Here is a 21,461-nt window from a genome sequence, read left to right as displayed (position 1 = left end):
CATGTGATTTGGAAAGCTCCAAGCCAAGAAAAAATTTTAAATCTCCATGGTCTTTAAGTTTGAAATTGTTTTGAAGCAGAGTTTTAACATAGTTGATGAAGTCTTAGTTGGGACTAGTAAGAACAATATCATCCACATAAATGAGAATAACTATGAAAGTGGAATTAGTTCCTTTTGTGTAAAGTGACCAGTAATTTTTGGACTAAACAAAACCATGAAAAGTAAGGACGGAACTAAATTTGTGAAATCAGCTTCTAGAGGCTTGTTTAAGTCCATAAATAGACTTGTGAAGTTTACAAACTAAAGTCTTATTAGAATCGGAGGAAAAAATTGTGATTACAACCTTGTGGAATAGTCATAAAAATTTCTTTAACATTTCCATTGAGAAAAGCGTTATTAATATCAAGTTGGGCAAGATGTTAATGTTGGGATGCAGAAATAAACAATAGAACTCAAAGAGAAGTAACTTTGCAATAGGGGAAAAAGTTTTTTGAAAGTCATTACCATATTGTTGGGTAAACCCACAACAAGTCTAGCCTTAAGTCTAGCAACAGAACCATCAAAGTTTAATTTTAATTTTAAAAGCCATTTGCAACTAATGGGCTTTTTACTTAGATGAAGAAGAGTGATGGAGCAAGTGTTATTTAATTACATAGCATGAAGCTCAACAATTATATTTGCCTTCTAATAGGGACACTTAACAGCTTTAACATATGATTGTGGTTCAAATTTTGTAGAAATTTGACATATGTAATTGGTGTGAAAACGGGAAATCCTGTTGTAATTTATATTATCTTGAATAGGATAGAGATTTTTATTATTGGAGGTGACATTATAGTAGTGATAATCAGAAAAATAAATAGGGGGGGTGGTGTAGTAGTTTTGTAAGGGTGTAGTGAATGGAAAAGGGAGAAGACTGGATGATATTGTGATCACTAGGATTATTCTCAGTAACCTGATTATCAAGATTGTTATCATTAGCAACAATATCATGAATCATGTTGCAAAAATAGGAGAAAATATATCACAAATATAAGATTATGTCTCTATTTTTGAAAGGAAAAATATGTTCATAAAACTTAACATCTATAGAAATAAAAAACTTCTTTAGTATTAAGATCAAAGAGCTTATAAGCTTTATAACCATGAGGATATCCTATTAAGACAGTTGTAGTAGCCCTAGAGCTAAACTTATGTGTATGTGAGAGAATGGTGGAAGCATAACATAATGTGCCAAAAGTCCTATAAGTAGAGTAATGAGACAATTTATCAAATAATATCCCATAAGGGGATTTATTACCCAGATTAAGACTGGGTGTAGGTTCATAAGAAAAATAACAGTTTTAATACACTCATCCCAAAATTGTATAGGAAAATTAGATTTGAACATCAAAAAGCGAGCAACATGTAAAATGTTCAAATGTTTCCTTTCCACCACATTGTTTTGTTGAGATCTTTCAATACAAGAAAATGTGTATAAAATACCTCTATTTGAAAAATAGATCTTTGAAAGCAAACTTTTTTGCATTGTCAAACTATAAAGCTTTGATGGTAGTTTGAAATTGTTTTTCAACATAAGAGAAAAATTGAGGAATAAGTTGAAGACATCAAATGTGTATTTAAACATCAAATTTGTATTTAAACATGTAAATCCAATTGGAGTGACTTTTATCCTCCACTAAAGTAATGACCTCAAATATTAACATGCACAAGATCAAAACAATGTGAACTAAAATGGTTTGAATTTGGAAAAGGTAATTTCTTCTGTTTAGAGAAGTGACAAGTGCTACAATGGTATAAAGAATCAATAATACTCAAAGAAGCTTTATTAGCAAGAAACTTGTAAATAGAACTAGAAATATGTCTTAATCTTTTATGCCATGTGTCATAGGAGATGCTATCACAATAATTTGTACACACATAAGAGGAATTAAAGTCAATAAAGATAAGAGATTGAAACAAAATGTTGGAATAAAAAGCACATTATAAAGAAAAATGTCATTACATAATTAAATATTACATCCCTTCAACTTTTATGTGCATGGAATTAGGTAATAAAACATGAGAATCATGAATAGGAACGTAAAAAGTACATAGATTTTTGCAACAAATGAGTCGTAGCCCCAAAATCCAAGATTCATATTGATTTGTTAGAATCAGAAAAAAAAATTATATTATTACCTATGACATTAGTAGCAATAGCATCAAAAGTAGCATCAAACAAAGATATTTTGGTAATAAGATATTAAATCAATTATTGACATTGAGCAAGGGGTTAAAGAAGAATTATCAATGGAAGATTGTTCATTTTGAAAATCATCTTGATTAACCATATTAGTAGTGCGATTCCTGAAATAGTTTGGAGGATAACTCACAATCTTGTAACATTTATCTTTTGTATGATCAATAAAATCACAATGACAACATTTGGGTTAGGATTTCTTGAAATGTTTATTCTTATTATTGTCGACAGAAGATTTGTGGGTGGAAATAAGAAATAAAATAAGGGATTTGAAGGGCAAATGAAAAAGTGTTGATAATCTCACGTTGTTCTTCTTCTTGAAGAATAAGGGAAAAGACTTTCCCAATAGGTGGAAGAGTGTCAAAGAGGAGAATCTGGTCACAGATCTGAGAAAAAGATTCATTGAGCCTCGTTAAGAAGGACATAATGTACTTAGTGTCAGTGTGGTTTTAGAGTTGTTAAAGACCACGACATGTACACTGAAATTGTGGTTTATAACTCAAAAGTTCTTCCCAGATGGACTTAAGGTTGGAGAGACACAAGTTGTCAGAGGAGTTGAAAAATAAAAGAGTCATTCTTACTCGAAAACCTAGTCTTCATATCTTCCCAAATTTATTGTGTTGTGGTGACGAAGAGGATGACGGTGATAATCTCCTTAGAAACAAAGTTGTACAAGGAGGAAATGACAATGCTATTTGAAAGTGACCAAGTACCGAAGCAACGTCGATCGAAGGTAATTTCGAAAGACTGGCGTCGATAAAGACTTATTTGTTTTTCACATAAAGGACTATATGCATAGCTCTACTCTAAGTGGTGTAATTGTTGTGATGTAAAGGCTAAGATATGAGAACAAGTTTTGAACCGTTAAAATGATGTAAAAATAAAAGGTGAGTTAGATCTTGATTGGGGATTATTTAGGTGAAACGACCATGATTTTAGTGAAAAGTAAAAAAAATAGAAACAAAAAAAAGAGAAAAAAATAAACATAAACAAAATTAAATTTCAACTGATATAATATTACAAGATATCTAAACAAATGAAAAAAAATAGATTGAAATTTGAAAATATCACATTCAACAAAGAGTAGAAGAAAATAATAAAGAAAAGAAAAAGTCAAACTAAACTCTAAAAGAGACCTAAAAACATAAAACTATAACTCCAACAAAAATTGATTATTACTATTTTAGTTGCCCAACATTATCAAAAGACGGAAATTTATAGCATGGGAAAATTAAAAAACGTTTCAATAAAAACCAAAATTGAATTCTCCTAAATGTCTGAGCCAAAAAGTTACTTGAGCCTTTAAACATTTTGCTGGTTCTAATTCAAATTCAGTATTTTTAACTTCATCAGAAAGCAATATATATGACTTGATATATGAAACCATTGTAGCAACACCAAAACACATGTTGTTCCCTTATCTTTTCCTTTCAGTGTGTATCAAAATATTAGTATCAGAAACCATCCCTTATTAGTATGATATTTACCAAAGATAATTATCATTTCATAGCAACTATTAAGAACACCACTGAGTTAGTTTCACTTCGTCTTTTCTATTTCTCTCTTTTTCTCCTTTTTTATTTATTTGTTCATTAATATGATTGCAGGCTCACCCTGTCCACTTTTTTCTCTGGTCCAACACATGGTGACCCTTGAAGAATTAATGTTTCACTTTTTGAGTAACAAGGGTCAATATACTGTGTGGTGCATGTTTCTAGACCCACATTTTGTGTTGCTTCTTACAATAAATGCATATGGAGCCCATGATATGATCACAAACACATTTACCATTTTTGTGACCACACTCTCTTCACCCCTCCCCAACCTTCCTAACTATTACACCAACACAAAATTACCTAAACCTTCTAAGTGGTCCAACCCCAATTTACTAAACCCTAATCACAACCACAAAATCCTTACAATTTAAACAAATAAAACCCATTTTAATAATAATAGAATTTTAAATTAAAATTAAAAATATTTTAATTAATGTTGTTTAAAAAATATAGACAAAAATCAAATTCAAACTCTTACTTAATGTCCGAGATTAGAGACCACTAATTAATCTAAGATTGTGACTAAATGATTCCCACCCTTTTGGTTCAAATAAATAATCCGTTGAGAATAAAACCCTTTTTCTTTGCATAAACTAGCTATACAATGTGCATGTGGGATTGAGAGAATGGTTTTAAATAAATACAATAATTAGATTAAATGAAAATATTTTTCACTAATTTTTTTTTACTACTTTCCTTGATTGCCAAAGTAGATTAGAGCAAAACACTAGTGGCCATACAATCACAAAGCATTTAGACAAAGGAATATGACGGGCATCATAAAAATATTCTCTTTTGGGTTTCTTCTTACTTTTATGTTCAAATCGACGAAGAAAACCTCACACAAACTTGATTTGCACAAGTGTAGATTGAGAAAGCACAAAGCAATAAACCACCATTACATTATTGGTCATCATTCAACCACAAGAAGTCATACATGGCAATTCATTGTGTTCAATTTTAGCACATTTAGATAATGTTTGTAGGTGTGCTAGACAACAACCCAAACAAGACAACTTGTGGCAAAGTGAGGTGCACCAAGGTGAGAATGCCCCGAATGCTTCGTCTACCATGAATATATGTTAGGGTTAGTGAAGGCTACCTTGAAAGTTCCATTTCATGTAGTTTGGGAAAGAGACAACAAAAGTTTTTCAATTGCCAAACTATTGTAATTGGTTTCAATAGTATCGTTTAGATTGTCTCAGTTTTTGTTTCTGATGTTGTCTCATAAAAATGTAAATTTTTTTACACTTGTGTTATTAAAAATCCAGAAAACAGAGAGCATCTCTCTCTCTTTCTAATCATTCACCGCCTAAAATCCAGATTACCCACCCTGCCAAACATCTTTGAGTGTTGAAGAAGGCACCATGATTGTTCTTTTTCAAATCGCCATTGCTCCCACAATAAGAATAAGAAAAAGAAACAAGAAATTATCACCATCTACCTCTCTCACCTAACAAAGTTTCTTCTTAATATCTTTTTTAACCCTAAATCAGGTTATGGAAAAAAGCTATGCCATAGAACCCTAAAAACGGCTTCTTTCGTGACCAATCTATATTGTCCACCCATTTAAGTCATACATAAATTTGGAGAAACAATGGTTGCTCTTTTAAAACACCCTCTTCCGAATAGAAAATAAAAAACAAATCTTTCAAATTCAATTGAACCTATACGCGTTGGATTAACTATCAATTGCATTCAATAGTAAAACTCAAGATGGGCAAAAAGATTCAAGCCTTAAATAGAAACTAATCCTCTAAATGTAATGAAAGATCATTGATCATCAATGAAAACTAATTTTTGTTCTTAACTCGTATTATACATAGAGACACCATACCAACAACGTAAATCATCTCTCCTACCACTTCTTTCTTTGGCCTCTCATCCATCATCCACGTCCATTAGATAATTTAAAACAAACAAATAAAGTAAAAAGTGAAGAAATTTGAAAAAAAAAACAATATCTTGAATATTTACTCTCACAGAAATTAAGATCATATTACCATAATCTTCATAACTGATCATCAATCATAATTTTCTTTTTCTTTTTCATTTTTCTCCGCATAGTAAAAAAGAGAGGGGAAAAAGAGAAAGATAAAAAAAATCAATAAAGAGAAGAAAAAAAATTAATAATTCCTTCGACGAACCAATACATCATCATCATCAGAGACAAAGAACGGTGCAGAACATATCATTATCCACACCGTTTCCCACGTCGGAATCCTCCAACGGCAACACGTTAAGATCAAACGGCAACGGTTCTCTCTGAAACGACGATGCAGCGTTGTCGCCGTCGCCGTCTTCCACGACGGAGGACGAAGAGTCGCAGTCGCTGCGGCAGTCCTCGGGGACTACCGGCGGCGTTCGGGGGTACCTCCGAGCGACGGTCACGGGATTCGCAGTGGCGGCGGCGGCGCGCGGGCCGCTGAATGACTCGACGGTACTGCTCATGCCGCTGGAGGTGGGCTGCCGGTGATCGTGAAAGGGCTCCCCAGGCCCGGCGAAATACCGGTGGTCAGTGAACGGATCGGGGTGGTAGAACGGCGGAGGGAGGGGAAAGTTGGTTTTCGCCTTGGGTCCCCGGAGGGTTCTCGCCGCCGCGTCGTACGCACGCGCCGCATCCTCGGCGGAGTCGAAGGTTCCGAGCCAAACCCTGGCTTTCTTCAAAGGGTCTCTGATTTCGGCGGCGAACCGGCCCCACGGTCTCTTCCGGACGCCGCGGTATTTCTGTTCTTTGAAAAAAACCGGCCTTGAACCGGATTCCCCAGCGGCGCCACCACCACCCATGTTCAAAGTTCGAATCTTTTGGAATTCCAAGACAACCCAGAAACCAAAACCGGGCTATAAACGATGAAAAATGCGAGATTGATAGAGAAAAGTTGCAGCCTTTGACCTTTCTTTGGAGGGTGAAATGTTTGTGACAAAAGGGTCCTTTGGGTTAATGCCTAAAGGGTGATGTTTTGAGGGATTGAAGGTTGGAGAAGATTATGATGGTGGTGATGAGATTGAGAAGATGAGAGAAAGAAAGATGAGGAAGAAGAGAGAGAAAGATGAAAATGGGTGGTAGAGGGAGAGAGGGTATGTGGTTGAAGGAAGGCACCATAACAACACAAAACAACACAACTCACAACAACACCTTCTCTTGATCTTCATCTACACCAAAAAAAATATATTAATAAGATTTAGAATGGACCTCAAGAGTGTAGTTTTCTACTTTTCTTTCTTTTCCTTCCCCTGTGGGTTTCTCAGCTGTGGTTGTAATGTTATGACCTTTCATTCCATTTTTTTTAAATAAATATAAATAAATAACCCTTCCTTATCTTTATTGCTATTAATTTTTGTAATGATTATACAAAACTGTGATAACAATTTTGAAAATATTTATTTACAAAACATAGAAACTTAATTTAATTTTAACAATTGTTTAAACTTATTTATCATCCATGGATTAGAAAAACATTTTTTTTCTCAATCTCGATTAAACTTATGCACCTATATAGCATCTCATCGATGGAGCAGGTTCTTTTCTTTTCTTCGTCCTTTTTTAGAAAAAGAATGTGGGTTTTCAATATTTTTTGGGACACGTACTGGTTTTTTTTTTTTCTCTTCTAACCAATGGAATTTAATGTGAGAGGTTGTGAAATGACGAGAAGGCTTCGGCATTTCCTTGATAAAAAAAATAGAATAAATAAAAAGAAAAGAAAAGGATAAATAAAAATATATTTCTCCTTATGGAATTCACTTGCCTTTTCTATTGTTTCTTCTATATTTTCATTACACTAATCAAGTTAAATTCACAGCCACATGAATACGTTTTCTAATTTTTAATTATTGTGAATCCTTCATTTAACAATCTTCAACCATGTAAAGGAAGTCATAAATGAATGAATTATGTTCTCTGAATATACAATGTAGAGTAAAGGCAAGAATATTCTCAACCAAGAGAAAAAAAAATAAGTATTTTCTTACATTTAATCATGATTAAAATAAAATAATATAGAATTTACTTATAAGGTTAGAACCAACATTATGTGTTTTCTTATTGCATAATGTATCTTTCTCAACATGAAAACTTTCTGTCTAAATTCACAAACAAAATATTGTCTAATGAAATAGAAAAAGAAAATTATATACCTTTTGGTTATTGTGATTTTAAATTGAAATTTTAAAAATATAAAAATATGAACATGTTGACAATGTCCACATGTCAAAAAATTCTCCATAATACATGCTTTGTCGAAAATTCCGTGGAGGGTATAATAAAAATAATGCATTTTCTGTAGTATGTTACAAAAGATGATCATTTTCGTAACCAAAGTTCTATTAAAAAATCCTTCAAACACGTTTTCTCTTTTCTCGGAGAAGCTTTTTCTCCGGGCAACATTCACCAATATTTTATATATTTTAAAAAATAAAAACTGTTTATATAACATGTCAAACAATTATTGGATACATTTCTTTCTTTGCAAAATAATTTAAAAATTTGTTTCTTATTTTAAATAGTTTGCTTTTAAAATATTTTATATGGGTTAAGCAATTCAAATTATTAAATTTTGATTTTTATGTTTTGTTCCGATACATCCAATAAATCTCACGTTACTTGTAAGTCAGAAACAAACGCAGTTTAAATATTTCATTTTCTTCCATTCTTCGAGACGCTTTTTAAGGACAAAACTGTGACGGAGCTCCACGTTCCAAAACAAACAATACCTCAGAAACGTAATGGTTGTGATTGTTGCTGACGGATGACTATCTGAATGGACTTAGACCAGAACATCAATAAATACAAAAAAATATTTATATTAAATTATTTATTAATTTAAAAAATATTAGTTGATAATATCTTAATCTATCAAACATCTTTAAAATATTTCAATTCATGTTTGTCAAAGAATTTTTTTTACATTTTCATTAGTCCGTGGTATTTATCTTTTATACATGTATTTCAGTTGATTGAAATTATGTTTAAAATCATTTGAAGAAATTGTTGTATTGACTTCTAGGTTGATATTAACTAAAAATTCTCTGTATTGATATTGAAAAAAAAAACAATAAAGATTGATAACAAGTTTTTATATTTGACATTTGAAAACAAAAATCCAATATAAAAGTTGTTGTACACATTAATTCAAAAAAATGTTGAATCCATGATATTCCAAATTTGTGTGAGTCAATAGAATCTTAATTTCATTTAACTCAATGGCACGATAGTTGACTTGAAAAAAAAGTGTAAATATATATATATATATATATATATATATATATATATATATATATATATATATATATATATATAAATGCATTGATATTTTAATTTTAGTTATATATTCATATTTGACACATATCTATATTAAATATTTTAAAATATTCTATTGATACTTATAAATGAACTGTCTAAGCATAATATTTTTACGATGATAATAATTTATAATTTTTTATTTTGACAACGTTTAATGAATATAATTTTAATTTAAATTCAAACAATAGCAAACATATATTTATCATGTTTTTTAAAAAAATTATACATTTTTCTATTGAACAAAAATAAGATTTTCTAAAAATTTTGTATGAAATTGTGTTATTGAATGTTGGTAAGTAATATAAATGTATAGCCTAGAGAAACAATATAAAGATAGCAAAATCCACTACTTTCACGCGAAAGACGCGGGTTAGAAAAACTACCTAGGTTGAGAGCTAAATTTTAGCTACACTTCATCCCTTAAACTAGATGCTCGAAAGCATTTAATTTACTTTTGATACTTCAATTACAACCAACATGGTCCTGGGTTTTGGAATTACTATAGCTTTAATGGCTTGGTCATTATATCAACTATCTAATTTTTAGTGTTACAGTGACTAAGTTCAATACTTCCATCTTTAACAAGGTCTCTTAAAAAATTAAACCTTAGATCTATATGTTTACTCCTTCCATGAAAAGGATAGATTTATAGACAATTGAATAGTTAAATTATTGTCACATAAAACCATAATGTTATTCTGATTTTTGAAACTGAGAGTCTCCATATCCTCTTAATCCAAATACTTTGACAAGCACAAGATGCAGTTGTTATATATTCAACTTGGTTTTAGATAATGTTACCACTAGTTGCTTTTTAGAAGACCATGAAACAACTCCATACCCTAGAAAAAATACAAACCCATAAGTACTCTTCTTATATTCAATATCTCCGACAAAATCAATAAGCTACTATGCTTGTATTCTCCTATTTCTTGTAGTATATACCAAGCTCGATTGTGCCTTTTAAATATCTCAGTATTTTTTTCATTACAAATTAGTAATCTTTTGTAGGATTGGTCATAAATCTAATTAGGTTGACTCTATACATTAAGTTTGGTCATGTTACAGTAAAGTACATGAGACTCTCAACCACTTGTTTGAATAGAGTAGCATCCACTTTGATCTCAACATCATTTCTTAACAATTTTGTACAAAAAAAAAATGATTCTTGGCTGCATTGTAATCCTTCATGCCAAACCGATAAAACACATCTTGAGCATACTTCCTTTAACACATAAAAGTTCTATGTGTATTTTGTAAAATTTCTACTCCAAGAAAGTATCTCATTCTTCTTAAATCAAACATGTCAAATTCTAACATCATAGAACTTCTAAAATCATCACACATGTTCTCATCATTTCATTGAATCATATATATACAAGCTCACAATTCAAATGTTACCTCCCTTTTATTTTGTAAACAGTGTATGTTCATATTAACACCTTTCTAAGCCATTACGTATGATGTATGTCTTTATCTTGTTGTATCATGCTTTTAGTGCTTGTTTAAGCACATATAGTGACTTTCTTAGCTTATATACCTTTTATTCTTCACCTTTTTTTACAGAACTAGTAGGTTTTTGCACATATATTTCTTCCTTGAGGTCTCCTTGCATAAATGCATTATTTACATCTAGCTGAAAAATATTCCAGTCTTATTAAGCAACTATCGAGAGTATTATGGTATGGTATCTATTTTGGCCACCAGTGTGAACATTTATATATAGTCCACTCCATATTGTTATGCGTACCCCTTTGCTACCAACTTGCTTTGTACTTGTCAATTTCTCCATTTTCTTTGAGTGTGGTTTTGAATATCCATTTGACACCAGTTGGCTTTACTCCTGTTGGCAAATTTGTTAAATCCTGTGTTTTCTTCTTTAATATGGCCTTCATATTTATTTCCATTGCATCTCTCCATGTCTTACTTTTGATAGCTTCTGCAAATATCAATCGATCATCTTTTGTCATTGTCATTGCATCTTGACCGTCTTCGTCGGATAGACCTTCTCCCCTTTCATAATCAACCATCCAAACTAGTTCTCTCTTGCACCTTTTAGCCCTCCCTTCAACCAAAGTCTCAAGTGATGGAAGATGAAACTCATTATAGATTTGGTTGGTGCTAGTTCTAATATTTCCTACACTCTAAATTTTTTCTCGTTGTTGTTCTACGTTTTCTATTTCATTATGCTCAGTTTGTTCCTCGGTGTCACTTTCATGAGCTTCATTTTCACCCGAATCCAAAGCAACTGGCTAACTTGTTATGTCATTTTGCTTCTGGTCCCAACTTCTTCATTTTTCAAATATTATGTCTTCGTTAATGATGATCATTTTATTGACTGGATCAAATAATTTGTACGCCTTTGATTCATCACTAACTCCAAGGAGAACACATCTTTTCTACTTGTCATCCAACTTGATCCGCTACTGATTTGGTGTATGGACATGAATTACACATCCAAACACCCAAAAATAGTCAATTGATGACTTCACTCCACTCCAAGCTTCTTGAGGGGTTTTGTCCAGCACTGTTGCTCGAGCCAAAATATTATGGAACATGTTTCCCTATTAGCATAAATCGAACCATATTCATGATGGTTATGTTCTTCCTCTCAGCAACTCCATTATGTTGAGGAGTATAAGTTGTCAAATGTCTTTGTATACATTGGTTTTGATACCAATTGTTGAACAAAACAAGTAAGATTTTTTAAAAATTGTATACTAAATTTTGTTATTGAATGTTGATAAGTAATACAAACTTATATCCTATTGAAACAAGAAAACAATAGTCAGACCCACAATATTAACACAGGAGACATGGATTGAAAAAAACTACCTAAATTGAGAATTAAAATTTAGTTCCACTTCTCTAAAGACTCATCCAGCAACTTACCACTTATTAAAAAAACAACTTACCACTTATTAAAAAAACAAACAACTTAGAAACAGAAACACAAATAAATAAATATTTATTACCATTTTTAATATATATATATATATATATATATATATATATATATATATATATATATATATATATATATAAAGAGATAGAGAGATGTGAAGAGACAAATAGATAATAAAAATATATATAACAGAAAAACTATTCAAATTGTTATTTGTTAAGTAAAATTCAAAATTATCTTATTTTAATAATAAAGTTATTATTCATAAATTTATAAAATTTTCGTTTAGAACGATATAGTGTACATGACATATTTCAAATTCTCTTTACAAAATAATTATTCTCTAAACAATATTCATCAAGATGTAGTATAAGTGTACTTTCAAATTCAAATGCTCGAAATCAACTTAGAACCGCGTATTATAGACAATAATTGAATTGACTCATGCTAATAATCCTTATCCACGCCTAATAATTAAAACCAAAAGATAAATATATATATTTCTTTGTTTGTAGTTTTATTCACGAATCATGTGCACTTGACTAAAAGCAATTGATTGGAGAAGAATCAAATTTGACAAAGTGGCATCTTATTTCCATTTAAAGTTTTAAAAGGTAGAAGCAAACACGATAAATTCTATACAAGCAAATAAAAGATTATTATAAAAGCTTTGATCTCACCCATTAATCATCATCGCTTATGGAAATTGCTTTTGAATGATTATGACTTAAGTAATTATGTTCTTAAGGGAACAACATTTACAATGAGGAAAGAAACCAGCCATCATTAACATTAATACCCAAATGTAGCTACAATTAAAAGCTAATTAAACTATAGCTATGTACTATATTAGCTAGCAAATATACTCATTTAAATATTTAATCTTTATATTGTAAACAATATATGTATCTCATTTTTTAAAATAATATAACTGGATAATAATACAAAAACTTTAAAAGAATTACTATGATCTTTGATAACTTTTTTTTCCAAATATCAATATTAGTTAGCTTCATAAATCATTAATAAAATTTTCTCATTATTAAAGGAAACTTTTAACTTAATTACAAAATAACATTTTCCTTTTTTACCACAGTGAACGTATAAAGTAATACGATGTTAATAAATAAAGAGTAAAGGTACAAAATAACAAAAAGTACTCAAAGTTATATTGAAAAAATTCAAACAATATTTAAATAAAAGTAAAAACCTTTAAAAATATCAATTGTTTTGAAAAAGCGTACGGAATAATATACTATTCTCTTTCTTTTCTAAATATTATAATTTTTTGTTTATTTTTCATTTGCAAAAGGAATAAATGAAGCAAGTATTAGTTATTTATTTTGTAACAAATGTTAAGGGTCTTTGCATTGAATGATAGTATTTGTTTCATATAGACAAATAGAAGATCACAAAAGTATTATTATATGTGCAACCCAAAAGTGTTTGAAAATAAAAATGTTTTTATCATGGTTTAAGAGAGATAAAAATGATATATTTCAAAATAAATATTTTATTTAAAATGTACATCAATTACAAAAAATAGAAAATATACTTTCGGCTAATACGAACGAAGGATCTAAGTGTCATTTCATTCACCTTTCGGCCAAGTGCACACAAAACCATGCAATCTTAATAAAAGCATGTTGACCGTTGACCAAAGCTCAGCGTGGACCCTACCACACCAGATCCATTCACCCACTAACAAGGGACACGTCACCATTTGAATCCCGATCCGGTTCAGTGTATGAACCGGTTCAGTGGATACAGACATGTTTGGACAAAACGCAGGATCTAAGGGATTCTTTCTCTCACCACAAGAAAGAAAATAGCTTTTCTTATTCAAACCCACATGCATTAGTTTTCTTCATATTTTTAAGTTTTATATACTTTTTTTGTTTTTCATAAAATTTCAAATCTTATTTTAATATTTTACTCCAAACTTTCTTTAAATATTGAACTACAGTGATTTAGATAATGTTTTCTTATAAAATAAAATAAATGATTTGAGATTGGTAAGTTATTTCTTTAGTAAGTGTCTAGAAAACAGTTTTATCACTACACTAATAGTATGTAACAATCTTTCAATACTTGTTTTACCTTTTTAAATTTCAAGAAAAATTGTTTTTTTTCTCAGATTAAAAAAATGTTTCTTCCTTTTAAATTTTGAATCGTTTATAATACTTGAAGTTGAAAATATTAAGAAAAAGAGGAAAAATAATGAGGTGACCTTACCAACATTTTCACCCATGTTTGTTAATGTTGTCTAGTTCCAAAAATTAAAACATATTTTTCAAAAATCAAGAACTTTTTTTATAATTAAAAATGAAAATAAATGTATGATGGTAGTTAGTTGGAATTATTAGGTGGGGTGGGTAAAGGGTATATATATTGCATTGGTTTGCATGGTGGAAAGTGGGTGAGTGTTATTGATAGGTTGAGGGATTCACAGTTTTTGGTTTTTTAGGTTAATGTTACTTATCACCATATTTTTTAAATTTGTGATATTGTTCTCTAGTTATTTTTACAATGTTAATCTCTTGACTTAATTCTTCACAATTTTAGTTTTTTAACCTAAATTTGATTTAATAAATTTTGTCTTTTCATAAATTTTCTTCAATTTTATTTTAAAATATAGGGTTAAATATGTTTTTGATCTTTTAAATTTCAGTGAATTTTGAAATTAGTCTCTCTTCTAAAGTTTATACCAATTTAGTCATTCATCTTTAGAAATGCATGGATTTAATCATTCTTACCAAATTTTGTTAAGTTTATTTGATATTTTAAACATATTTTATGATAATATTTTATTTAACATTAAAGCGAAAATGTGTCAAATAGTGTAAACAATTCAAATACTATCATAAAATACGCTTCAAACATCAGATGAACTTAATAAAATTTAGTTAAAGGGACTAAATTTATGTATTTTTAAAAATGAAGGACTAAATTAGTAAAAAAATTTGAAATGGACTAATTCTAAATTTTACTAAAACTTGAGGGACAAAAACATATTTAATCATAAAATATATTATCAAATTACTACAATAAATATATATATATATATATATATATAATTGAATTTCAGTTATTCGTTTTTTTTTATAAAATTCACCCTTTTTAAATTTATTTTCTTTAAATTCTATCTTTTATTTTAATATTTTTGAAATCACTTTTCATGTTTTATCTTATTATAAGACATAATTTAAAATATATCAGAGTTTAAGGAAGACATATTGTGTATTTTTCTTTAAGCTAATAAATTTGCCATGTTTAAGTTTGTTTTTATAACAATTTGTTTATGAATGATGGAATTAGAGTGAGAGTGCTAAGATGATGAGACTAAGATATGCAAAATGTAAAGTCATTTGTTTTAGAAGTACATTAATACTAACTTTTGATTTTTCGTGTAGTAGTTGATCCATTTTATGTTTCAATTAATTGTAGTTGAATATTGTACACATGTTATATTGAATGCATACTTTGTATGAGCATAATAATGAATTATTTCATATGAAGTTGCTTGAATTGTAGTTAGATTAATGCTAAGATTAATGAGCATAATGAATTATTTCATATGAAGTTGCTTAAGTTCTATAAACATGTTTTGAGTCCAGTCAATGGAGCATGAGTTTGGTCCCATAAATATCTTTTTGACTTCATTATATAAAAAAATATATATATATATAGTAAATTAAAAAAAATGGTTTACTGTTGTAGATCTTTGGTTGTATTTTAAATTCCCAAGAATTGAGAGAAAGAGAAGAACCCTAATGGAGTACCTTGTTTGACCTTTGCATAGAAAGAAGATAAAGGAGAAGAGTGAGAAACCAAATATGAGTAAAAGTGTATGTATGTGCAGGTTTTGACCAGAAATTGTTCCTCACACTTTCACATAACATAATTTCTTACAATCCAATTTAAATATTACTCTCGTTGCAGGTTTTGCTTTTTCACACACTCCATCATCAAGCTCAAGAACACCAAATTCAAAAAGGACTGCATTTCACAACAAAAGAGAAAAAGCCAGATATTTATGCTAATCATCCAAATAGAACTAGCTCGCTCTATTGGAATCACAAAATTTGTTACTATAACTGGTTTTGAGCACAAAGGAAAAAGAAAGGGTTTTTTTTTGCCATCCATCACTAAGGATATATTCATTTGTGAAGACACCATAGAGAAGATAAATTTGAGTGAATCAAAAGATGAAATTTGCGTTATTTATTCTAATGGATTTAGAGTACAGAATAAATGAATTTAGAAATAAAGTCAGTGAAAGCATGTAAGTAATTTGATAAATGTAATAGATTAAAAATTAAATTTAATGGAAAAAAAAATAAGATTATCAAATTTTTTTTTAATTTTAAAATTATAATTATATGAGTTAGATTTATTTTAGAAAAATATATTAAAATTAATAAATTAAAATAACCTATTTTAATAGAAAAAATATTTATAAAAAATTTTAATAAAAAAATTTAAAACTAATAATTACTTTTTGAACTTTTTTTATAATAATTTTTAATATTAATTATTTTTGTAAACATAATTTTAAAAACTATATTTTTACATCATTATTATAATTAAACTGAAAAATCAACTGAAAGTATAAATGTAATATATTTAATATCTCCTCAAATCATGTCATAGGAGAGAAGATTAGAAAATAAAGGAATCCCTCTTCCTTCCTCTTTTTCTCCCTTTTCTTCAAATATGTTGAAGTGAAGAACTACATCACTTGCAACTCATTCATTTCACTAACACAACATAAATGTGTTTGGATTTAAGTTGAAAAATAAAAAGTAAGTTGAGTATAATTTGATTTATGTTTGAATATTTTTATTTTAAATATTTTTGTTCAAATAATAGTGGTTTCGATAATATTAATGAAAAGTACTTTTACACGTATAATTATTTGCGCATAAACTTTATAATAATATTAATATTATTGTAATTTGATAGTGATATTATTAGTGTAGCTTTTTATTAATAATTTTTTAAAATAAAAAAATGAAATGAAAAATCAACTTATTACAATAAGCAAGTTCAAATGAAAAAAAGATAAAATCAACTTTATTTTAATATATGTATAAATTATAAGTGTATTTGAATAACTCCACTTGCAGTTTCACATATTCTGGAATGCTCAGGTCAAAGTCCCCATAAATTAGTTTCACACCCTTTTCTTTAACACATTCTCTATAATTAGTTGAAATTTATTAAAAATCACAATTTGATGAACTCACAATTTAATTGACACTTCTTTTTCGTGATATGTATTTTCCAATAAATTTTAACCAGTACTAAAGGAGATGGAAAAACCAAAAGACACTATTATAATTCAAACCAAAAGATCCATCAGAAAACTAAATAGAATAAAATTATAATTCATGGAGATCAATAAATATATGACAATAAACGTTTAAAGATGTTCTCAATGGAAAAGTACCCTGAGGGTGTGTTCTTAGGGGAAAGATTTAAGGGAGAGGGAGGAGATTGATTTGAATAGATTTGAAGGTAAAGTTTGTGTTTTTTTTTTTTTTAAGGGATTTGGAAGTGATGGTGAAGTGGATTTGAGAGTAATTTTGTGAAATTTTGTGTAAAATTTGAGTGATGTAACTAATAAAAAATAAAATTTATTTTATGAAAAAATAAAATTACCAAATTGTTGTTAAATGTAGTATAAAATGATAATTAGATAAATTGTAATTAATTTTGAACTTTTTGTTCGTAAATTAAAATATTAAAGATATTTATTAATTGAGAAAAATAAATATTATAATGTATTTGAAGTGAAAAATAAAATATTTAAGTGTTGGAATCAGATACATAAAACACGAATCTAGGTAAAGAATAAACACTTGGAACAGGATACATAAAAAATGGATTCGGGTAAGTGGAGAAAAAGGAAGAAATTGGAATCAGATACATATGCTTGCCCTCTTCTTTATCTTCTTTATCACCCACAAATAACCTTCACATAGGGACAATATTGTAAAATACCCTTTGTCACCCACAAATCTCCTCCAAAGTGACGAGATGGTATCACAAGCTTCTTCCGCAAATCGTCAGTCTTCTTCGCTTGCAAAATATTAGATACGAACGTCAAATTCACTCGTATATCCATCGTCGTCAATTCTTCATAATAGTAAATCTGTGCATACGAACATAACCTTAAAGTTGATTTCAATGCTACAGAAAGTTTTGCATATCTTAACATTGGACAATCGTATTTTAACACCACACATTTTTTTACTACTATTTAACATTACCCATCGTTACTATTCAGTTTTTCTTTTTTCTAAATATGTAAATGTTAACGTTTGTTAAAATTATTTTACCCTTTTAAGAGTTGTTAAATGATCGTCAAATGGTGTCAAAGAACTTTTTTCCTTTAACATTGAATGAAATGTGAAATAAATTTATCAAATAAGTAGGCTCAATTTTCAAATATTTGTTAATTTACATTTGATTTCAACTTGATTTTTTTTTATTAATTATTGCAATAATGCGTTTGATTTAATGTTTAAGGGTTTGAATCCACATATAAAAAATAAAAATTATTTAAACCTAGTATTAATTTTAATGTAAATCATTGATTATTTATTTATACTTAATATGTGATATGAAGTGTATTTTGAATAAATAAGTTGTATACTTGTCACTCAAAACTATAATCACAAGCAAGTTTTTGGATTAACATTATAATGTCATAAATTCACACTAATTAAAATAATACAAGTTGAAGCTTTAAAGATAATTAATCTCTCAACCATTCATTAACTTTCTAAATAAGGTTGTTTTAGGCATCACTATAAACTTCGACATCTCACTTAAGCTCACATCCCAAAACTCATCAATTATTTGTTATCATATGAAAATTTATTAGAAAGGAAAAAAAATAAAATAAAAGAACACAAAACATGAGGGACCACACCAAACCCATGATAAAAATTACACTTCACAAAACATAGGCAAATTATACATATTATGAAAAAAAAAAATCTAAATAGATACACGAAGGTAAAACATTAAACTACTTATATTGTTCTCTATAAATCAAAACTAAATTAACTAACTTATTAGTACAATGATCTCCTTCATGCAAAAACATGAGAAACTTTGAACTGCATATGCTTACAAGATACAAGCACCACACCATCTCTCTCTAAGACTCCAAGGAACCATTCATTGATCCAAAAAACCATGATACACTAAAGAAGAATTACTCTCCAACCAAAACCTTTGAAAGCTCTCCCTCCAAGCATTCTCTAATGCACAAATGACCCCCATAAATTTGGCATAAGTAGAAGTTTGTACCCGTAAAAAATGCTAAAAAACTAACTACATATTCACTCCGACTTCCTCTAAAAATACGAGCACATGAAGCTAAACTACGACAACCCCTAGCTGCATTGTCAATATTTGCCTAAAGCTAATTGACAGACATAGACGATACTTGTCGTATCACTTCCATAAATGAAACCACCATACATTCCCTAGTTTGAATATTGAAAAATTTCAACACCAAAAAAATAAAGATAGAATTACTCATATGCCATTAAAGATTCATTTTCAGTCATACACACTAACTCCTTAATTTGAAAAATAGCATAAGGAATCGCAATTGGATCCTAAAATCTACTATGATTTCTCATCCTTCAAATCATACAAATAACTACAATAATGATAGCCATTTTAATCACTGTAAATAAAGGATTACAAAAAGACTTCATAAACTAAACAACCAAATCCAAAGAAGAAAACTAGAAATCCTGAAAAACTTCCTACAGTCACATAGTAATATAACAATGAAAGAACAAATGAGAGAAAAATTCAACATTATTACCATACAAAGAACATATAGAGCATAAAATCACACCTTTTTTTAACTTTCAAATCAATGGGTAAACAACTATACAACATTTTTAAATAACCAAAGTTTTAGTTGGGGCACTATAAAACACTTTTGCAACTTTTTGAGAAAGTACATCAGTATCATCTAAAATCCAATTGAGCACATCCTCTTCCTCATTAACCATCAAAGAAAAAAAAATAATGATCATTCCAAAGATTAATACAATAATCATCATCTAATGTTTAAAAAGTATTTTACAAAAAACATCATTTGCATCTTTAATATCATGTCAAATCAACAACGATTTAAAAACATATATAGACGTTCCTTCACTCTGAATTCTCTCACCCTTTATCATTTTTTTTTCTTCTCTTCTTTCACTTTAAATTTTCACATTTGATTTCAAATTGATTTTTTTTTATTAATTATTGCAATAATGTGTTTGGTTTGGGGTTTAAAGGTTTGAATCCTAATATAAAAATAAAAATTATGATTAAATTATTTAAACATAATTTTTAATTTGAATATAAATAATTGATTTATTTATATATACTTAATATGATACGAAAATGTAGTTTGAACTAATGAGTTGTATACCTATAATTATTTGGATTAGCATTTTAATATCATAAATTCACGCATTATTTAAAACAATATACATTGTAATTGTCTCCTAAACACATCCCCACTTCGCACCACTTTGCAGTAGCTGAGGAGTTAGGAATCATTTTTGTCCAATCAATTATTTTTTCTTTTGTTTTTCCTTGTTATTTTATCATCAATTTTGATAGGATCAATTGAGAAAATTGACCCTCTAAAATTCTTTCACCATATATTAAATTTTTTTGTTATGTTTGATACTTTGTTTCAGGTCTTTAGGTTTTAAATAAACTTACCGCTTCAACTTTGAGATTTTGCATTGAGATAGTCATTACAGATAAGGAAAACTATTTATATTTTTGATTAAATTTTAGTATAGATTATGTGAATGTGAACAGTAGATTTGTCAGAGTAAACACAACATAAATGTGTTTGGATTTAAGTTGAAAGATAAAAGAAAGTAAGTTGAGTATAACTTGATTTATGTTTGAATACTTTTATTTTAAATATTTTTATTCAAATAATAGTTGTTTGGATAATATTAATGAAAATTACTTTTATATATATAATTATTTGCACATAAACTTTATAATGATATTAATATTATTATAATTTGATAGTGATATTATTAGTGAAGCTTATTTTTAATAATTTTTTAAATTAAGAAATGAAATGAAAAATCAATTTATTACAGTAAACAAGTTCAAATGAAAAAAAATAAAATCAACTTTATTTTAATATATGTATTAAATTATAAGTGTATTTGAATAACTCCACTTGCAGTTTCACATATTCTGGAATGCTCAGGTCAAAGTTCCCATAAATTAGTTTCACACCCTTTTCTTTAACACATTCTCTATAATTAGTTGAAATTTATTAAAAATCACAATTTGATGAACTCACAATTTAATTGACACTTCTTTTTCGTGATATGTATTTTCCAATAAATTTTAACCAATACTAAGGGAGATGGAAAAACCAAAAGACACTATTATAAT

At 28.7% G+C, this 21,461-nt stretch overlaps 1 protein-coding gene across 1 annotated transcript; it reads right to left on the bottom strand.

The window, feature by feature from the left end:
• Nucleotides 1–5,906: 5,906 nt before the first annotated feature.
• LOC114186996 (ethylene-responsive transcription factor 3-like) lies at nucleotides 5,907–7,028 on the bottom strand. Its single transcript, XM_028075093.2, has one exon. The coding sequence runs from the start codon at nucleotides 6,583–6,585 to the stop codon at nucleotides 5,962–5,964; it is 624 nt and encodes a 207-aa protein (XP_027930894.2). The 5' UTR covers nucleotides 6,586–7,028; the 3' UTR covers nucleotides 5,907–5,961.
• Nucleotides 7,029–21,461: the final 14,433 nt, after the last annotated feature.

This window comes from Vigna unguiculata, chromosome 6 (genome assembly GCF_037176805.1).
Source record: "Vigna unguiculata cultivar grain cowpea cultivar isolate G323 ecotype 2 chromosome 6, ASM3717680v1, whole genome shotgun sequence".
In the NCBI taxonomy this organism is placed as follows: Eukaryota; Viridiplantae; Streptophyta; class Magnoliopsida; order Fabales; family Fabaceae; genus Vigna; species Vigna unguiculata.
Note: the sequence above shows the minus strand (reverse complement) of the source record. Positions and strands in the feature narration are given on the sequence as shown.